Source organism: Arachis ipaensis, chromosome B6 (genome assembly GCF_059453495.1).
Source record: "Arachis ipaensis isolate K30076 ecotype BB chromosome B6, ASM5945349v1, whole genome shotgun sequence".
In the NCBI taxonomy this organism is placed as follows: Eukaryota; Viridiplantae; Streptophyta; class Magnoliopsida; order Fabales; family Fabaceae; genus Arachis; species Arachis ipaensis.
The window spans coordinates 149,042,183-149,049,620 of record NC_142441.1 but is presented as its reverse complement, the minus strand read 5'-3'; the positions used below and the strand labels follow the sequence as shown (position 1 = coordinate 149,049,620).

Sequence of the window (7,438 nt, the reverse complement as noted above, 5' to 3'; positions counted from 1 at the left end):
GATTTACATTTGCCAGAAGGGCTTCTTTTTAATATTCAATAATTACAATATGACCCACATATTTTCTCCTAATTTTATATTAATCTATAGATCTCCAAGCACCACACCAAAGAAAAAACGGCTAATTTTTTAAGAAATGAAAAAAAAAATAATGTGTAATTCAGTATTATGGTGTATTGGTATGTTTTTTATATGGATTTAACATTTTTTATTTTAATTTAAATAACAAATCGGATGTCACATTTGACAAATTGAAGAATTATATTTCTATAATACATTTTCAATTTGTGGTAAGATAAATTTTTTTTCGCTTTTAAACAAATTGAAGAGTTCGATTTTTAAGTTTAACAATACTAACATGCAAATCTGACTCTCAAATTTGTATTTTTTTAAAAAATTAAAAATCACAAATCTAACTCTTAGATTTGTGACATAAAAAAAATTTAAAATCTACAAATTTAATCCTCAAATTTTGACTATTCACACAAAAAAAACACACTAACTCTCCACATTATTTAAAAATACCATAAAAATCTCAATAATAAAAATAAAAAGTGAGAAAAAACCTATTTGAGATCCTTCTCAGTTCTCACAGAGATTAAAAGGACAGGTCTCATCTTATTTTAACATTTCCTTTTAGTAAATTCAATAAAAGTTTTATCTGCACCATAAAATCTCCTATTTTTAGAATAATGATCCAAATTAATTTTTGAGATTTGTAAAATTAGATATTTTAGTCTCTAAATTTTAAAATATATAAAACAATCTTCAATGTTTATTTTTATTAAATAATATAATATTTTTTTAATTTAATTTAAAAAGTAAAATATAAATTAGTCTTTAAAAAATTTAAAATATCAAAATAGATTAAAATTTTAAAAATTTTAAAACAGTCATTTTGATTAATAGATTAAATGAAAAGGGATTGTATTATCTAACCAAATAAATATTAAGAACTGTTTTGTATATTTTTTTTTTTTGAAGAAAAGAGGCTCAACACAGTAAAGTGGAGCAGAGGAGCTAAGATGACCAAAAATAAAAACAGACATAACTAAAAAGCTGGTATCCGTTGTCATCTCCGGCATTGCCATCAACAACCAAACGGATCAACTCCACACCAATCTTTGTAACTCAAGAAGGACATGATCTTAACTCCTTCAACACTTGTCTCTATCTGCTAGAAGACTCTGCTATTCCGCTCCAACCAGATGTTCCAAACAACCGCACAGAATCCTATCATCCATTTTCTTTGCTCTGACTTCCCACCTGTTGCTTCAATCCAGCTCTCATAGAACTCTTTAGTAGTTCCCGGGATGGCCCAAGCTCTATCAGAAAATGTCAGCCATGCACACCATACCTGCCACGTGAACTCACATGCAAAAAATAAATGATGTACAAATTCTATGTTCTTTTTACACAAAACACAAATGTTGTCATGATGATTAATAATGCCAAGCCTGCTCAGCCTCTCCTTTGTATTTACCCTTCCTACTAGCACAAACCAAGCAAAAAGTTCAACTCTTGGTATAACCAAGCCTCTCCATATGGAACTTGTGAAGTTGTAACTTGTGATGTCTGCTGGGAGCGTCTCATTATGTAGCACCTGCACAAAAGAATTAGTAGAAAACACTCCATTTTTATCAAATTTCCAACTCACTGAATCCTCTCTATCAAGCGATAACCTCACGACCCTCAACCGGACATGTAATTGATTTAGCAACTCTAACTCCCATTGGAAGAGTTCCCTCCTCCATTGGAAGTCCCATACCCACTCTAGCCCATCCCAGAACCCACAGTCCCCTATTACGGATCCTTGTTGATTTGAAACCGAGAAGAGTCTTGGAAAACATTCTTTCAAGGAGCCATCTTGTAACCACGCATCCTCCCAAAAGCGAATGTTTCTGCCATTTCCCACCTCCATCGACAGACCCCTGATCATCATATCTCTTGCCTGTTGGTCCTTAATATTGAGCTGGCAAATATCTTTCCACGGCCCCCCTCTTGATCTCACAGGTTGGTTTGATAACATTACAGTTGGGTCCAACTGATTACAAGAGCAAACAATCTTCTTCCAAAGTGGGCAGTCCTCCTTTGAAAAACGCCACCACCATTTGAACAGTAGTGCCGCATTCCTAATTAGAGCATCCCCCACCCCCAAACCTCCTAGTTTTTTCGGAGCCTGAACTACCTCCCATTTCACCATTGGAATCCCATTATTCCCATCTTCTTTACTCCACAGGAACCTTCTTTGGAGCCCAATAATCCTTTCTGCAACCCCCTTTGGCATCTTATACAAGCTTAAGTAGTAAACCGGCAGGCTATTGAGAACAGATTTTATAAGGACCAACTTACCCGCTTTGTTGAGCGACTTAGCTTTCCATAAACTCATCTTGTCTTCAACCTTGTCAATGATCGGTTTCCAGGTCTTCACCAATCGAGGATTAGCACCAAGAGAAATCCCTAAGTACCTGACAGGTAAAACTGCTTCTCCACAACCCAACAGACCGCACATATTCGTCACCCATTCCTTCTCACAGTTAACTGAAATTAGGCTCGATTTTTCAAAGTTGATACTCAGGCCAGACATTAACTCAAAACAACGCAGAAACCTCTTGTAATTCACTAGCGTCCCCGTTTCCTGAGGACAAAATAAAATGGTGTCGTCTGCAAATTGGAGATGCGACAATTCTACATTATTCATTCCCACCAGTAGTGGAGATATTCTGCTATTTCTAACCGCCTCCCCCACCATCCTGTGGAGAACGTCAACAACGAGAACAAACAGGAAGGGGGAGAGAGGATCGCCTTGTCTGAGGCCCCTCTCCATCTTGAACGGCTTGGTTGGTGACCCATTGATCAAAATAGACATAGATGCTGTAGTCACACACTCCTTCACCCAGGTCCTCCATCTACTACCAAAACACATCTTCTGTAGCACTATATCCACAAAGCTCCATCTCACTCTGTCATAGGCTTTCTGGAAGTCCAATTTAACAATTGCCGCTTGCTTTTTCCTCAGCTTAAGCCAGTGAACTGTCTCACAAGCAATGAGGGCACCATCATGTATTTTGCGACCCTTTACAAATGCAGATTGAGTCTCTCCCACTAGATGCGGCATCACTGATCGCATTCTTCTTACCAGCACTTTTGATATCACCTTATAGACACAACCCACCATACTAATCGGTCTTAAGTCTTTGATTTCTTTGGCTCCCACAAATTTTGGTGCTAACGCCACCCAAGTAACATTAGCATCTGCTGGTAACTTTGCATTCTGAAAAAAGTTCAACACAGCTGCAGTAAACTCCTGACCAAGCTCATCCCAGCATTTCTTAATGAAGTTCATATTGTAGCTATCACTACCTGGAGCTTTACTGGACTCACAATCCCAAACCGCCTCTCGTACTTCATCTGTCGATGGCATCGCCTCTAACATTGCTGCCTCTTCGTCAGTAATCTGCTCGACCAGCCCATCACGGATCCCAATCAAAGGGGCATGCTCCTGCCTATACAGTTCTTTATAAAAACCCACAATCTCAGACTTTATTCTATCCTGACTCCGTACCAGCCTCCCATTAATCAGTAAAGAATCTATTCTGTTGTTCCTCCTTCTTGCTGAAGCTAAGTTATGGAAGTATCTAGTGTTCCTGTCCATATCTCTAGCATGCTTGGATATGGACATCTGCTTCCAATGCAGCTCTTTTCTGACATACCACTTCGCACAACAAGTCACCAGCGCCTTACGTCTAGCCTCCATTGTTCCATCATAACTACCAGCACTGACCTTGTCATCAATCTTCTTAATCTCCTCCTCAAACTTCTTTATCCTGTTATCCATATCACCAAAATTATCCATATGCCACCTCCTGAGCGGTACTGTCAACGCCTTCAGCTTGTTTGTAAACATGTCTTCTCACAGTTTCCTCCACTCATCCTTTACCAGCTTCAGAAATCCCTCATGTGTAAACCAGGAATCCAAACTGCGAAAAGGTCTTGGGCCCGCACCGATTCTAGAGTCTTCTAATATCAATGGACAATGGTCTGATAGGCCTCGTGGTCCTCCTTTCAGACGAGTGTCTGGAAACTCCTCAAGCCACTCCAAACTGACCAGGATCCTGTCAATGCGGCTACACGATTGACCTCGAAACCATGTGAACTTCCGGTCAGTTAAAGGTAAATCAACTAACTGCAAATCTTGTACCCAGTCCTTGAAATCCTCCACAGATGCCGGTAGACTAGTAGCACCTTTCCTTTCTTCCAACTGTAGTATTTCATTGAAGTCTCCCATGAAGCAAAACGGAACCTGACAAAGACCCACCATGTAGCTTAACTCCTCCCACATTACCAGTTTTTCACTCCTAACATGTGCACCATATACCAAGCAGAAAACACATTTGAAATTGTTTTTTGTCAGAATACCCTCCACGCTTAGCCAACCGTCCCCTTTATAGCAATTTAGTCTTGTAAATAGAAAATTATCCCACATTAACAGCAAACCACCCGACGCACCAACAGACTCCACACACTCCCAGTCCACCGTATCACAACCCCACAGACGTGCTACATCAAACCTAGACACAGACTCCTTCTTGGTTTCAATCAAGCCTAGCATATTCAATCTATATTTTTTCTTCAATTCTTTCACCATGCACCATTTTCCATACCCTCCTAGTCCTCTAACATTCCAGCAACTATAAATCATTTAAAATAGTTTTTACACACCTTGTTATGTTGTTTGGGCCTGCTTCTTCTAGCTTTCTCCCTCTGTTTTGCCATTTTTCTTTTTGCTGCAATTACTTCATTCTGACTTTGTAGAATCGCCATAAGATCTTCCTCATCGTCATAGAAAACTGCACCTGACTCCACTGCTAGCTTCAACGTTTCCTTATTTTCTACTAACTGTTTTGCCTGTGTATCCCTCTGCTCATCATCTGGTGGTGCGTGTTCAAGTTCTGTCTCGGAACCCGCATCCTCATTATTACAGTCCTTCACATTCCCTTGACCCACACCTTCATCTTCCCTTTCTTCCAATTCACACACCTTTATCTGACATAGTAAAAGTTGGTATCCTTGTTCAGACCGGCTGGTTCCTTCCTTAGTGAGACTGTCCTCTTCCGGTTCGGCATCAACAGCAACCGGCCTTCTTCGGACCACCCTTCCTTCGGACCCTTCATCGGCGCACAGAGCCTCCACACGGCCTCGTTCCTCTGTTCTCTCGCCAGTCCAGTCGTCAGTGATGCCCGGCCGTTCAGACGCCTCCCTCATCGATGCACAGGCAGGGAAGACACCCCGGTTATCCACCTCATCTCCCCGGGGAAGAGTCGTGCAGCCAGTTTCATGAACTGCGTCTCCGACATGGATAGCTTCAACGTTCCTCGACCCGGCAGCGCAGGGAACCGACAGACCTGGATCAGAATCGCGTTGATACTGTTGGTTCTCTCTACCCGGCTCCTTCGACCCAGATCCACGAGGAAGTGCCTGGCCCAGCCCATCTTTATTTCCAGTTTCTGATTCCTTCCTTACCCCGTTATGCTTTCCAGGCCCAGTTTCAACAGGAGGCTCATTACCCAGCCTTTCCTCACGTCCGGCCCTTTTTTGGAGAGATGCTCCATTCAACTTTCCTTGGAGACCGCATATTTGGAGTTGTTGGATTCCACACAGCAACCCTTCACTCCAATAAACTTCTTGAGGCCCAGTTGTTGAATGGCCCAATAGATGCCCAGCATTTTGAATAGCCTTGTGGGCCTCTCTCCTTTGTAAGCACCCATTAATCTCAACCTCTCCGTGCATTCTTTTCTCATCCTGTTTGGTCCCACTTCTTTTTTCAATGCAAATCTGAGTGACCGTTCTCTCCGATCCACACTCATCAAATCCTCCAAGATCAGCATCGTTATTAATCCCCTTTAATTCGTATTGATTCGACATCCGTTGCCTCTTCAAAACAATTAAATTGTCTTTATTGCAATCATTCAAAAAAATGTCTGCTGTGACCAAAGTACCCTTATTTTCACCACCGTCGTTAGCACCTGTTCCGATTAGGTCAGCTGCCGGATCCCACATTGCCGCCATCAACAACTTTTCTCCGGTTTGTGAACTTACGTTTTCACATATTGACTTCACGCCTGTGGTTCCCAGAAAGCAATCATCTCCGTATATTTCGCGTCCTATTTCCTTCACAAAAACATCAAATCCACTAGTCCCAACCGTAATATGAATCCTTTCCTTTATTTCGTCAAAAACACAGGTATCAATTAACACTCTCCCAACACTGAAGGATGAAGCAGACTTTGTCACGTCGTCACACTTGACTACTTCTCCCCAAAGGCCGCCTATTGTATTGAAAGTCTTTTCTGACCAAACATGTAGAGGGACTCCATGACATTCTAGCCACACTCTTCTGGTCTCACTACGTTCTGTCTCCTCCCATCTCCATACCCTGTAAAAGAATTGTAATAGTCTGTTCATGTTAAATGTAAACGCTGCCTCCGCATTCTTCACAGAATCAAACACTAGAAGTGCTTTGTAAGCTCCAAGCTCCCTGACTTCAACAATCTGTGGGAAGTTGTGATCAATGGCTCTTCGTAAAGCTTTAAAGTCCATGGCTCTTGTGGTACCGCCTACCAAACTTCTCAACAGCCAATCGAAATTCTCTTTCGCTACTGGCACTTCAATCTTTTTCATCCAACCATTTCCTTGGTTGTTCTCGACTGGAGCTATTTTTTTAGTTTCTGCCACTCTCGTAGAGCTTTCACCCTTCTCAAGTTGTCTGACCTCTGCCGCAGATCTTACGGAGTCCCCCTCGCATGCCCCATTGTTCTCCCCTTTCATAGCCCTTCTGTATTTGGCTTCACCTACATAGATTACCTTTCCCCTTATTCTTGTATGATGCATCTCGGCTATGGCCTTCATCGCTCCCCCTCTTGTTGTGTATCGTATAAACGCAAACATATACACAATTCCATTCTTCAGCTTCCGAGCCAGATAGATGTCGTTGATTCGTCCTGTCCAATGGAACAAGTGAAATAGTTCCTTCTTCGAAATATCAATCGGCAGATTGTTTTAAAACATAAAAAACTAAAGTGTTATTGGACATTAAAAATTTTTGGAACTAAATTATTTAATTACTCCCATTTTTATTTCGGGTTTAGAACTGGCTATGGTTGAAGCCGAAGAGGATCTTGGTCATGGTAGATGTTTCAAATAATATGTTACTCTCCCAATGTTCAAGGGGTTCCATTTTCTTGTTGCATTAATATCCTTTAGAATTTTCCATATACTTTGAGAATATTGTATAACTTTTATGGGAAAAAAGAATACTGTATAACAGCTGGAAATATTTTAGGTGGCATTCCTAAATTATATATTGAGCCAAGTGCCGTTGATTATTGAAATTTAAGCACACTAATTATTACTTTACCTTCTATATGATTGACATAAC

General features: G+C 40.8%; 1 protein-coding gene across 1 annotated transcript; it reads right to left on the bottom strand.

Moving 5' to 3' along the window:
- Positions 1 to 3,913: 3,913 nt before the first annotated feature.
- Positions 3,914 to 4,702, bottom strand: LOC107647708 (uncharacterized). The gene has a single exon (XM_016351762.1). The coding sequence runs from the start codon at positions 4,700 to 4,702 to the stop codon at positions 3,914 to 3,916; it is 789 nt and encodes a 262-aa protein (XP_016207248.1).
- Positions 4,703 to 7,438: the final 2,736 nt, after the last annotated feature.

What these genes read in the sequence shown, in the direction of transcription:
- LOC107647708 (XM_016351762.1), bottom strand. Translation starts at nt 4,702, where the DNA reads ATGATTTATAGTTGCTGGAATGTTAGAGGACTAGGAGGGTATGGAAAA.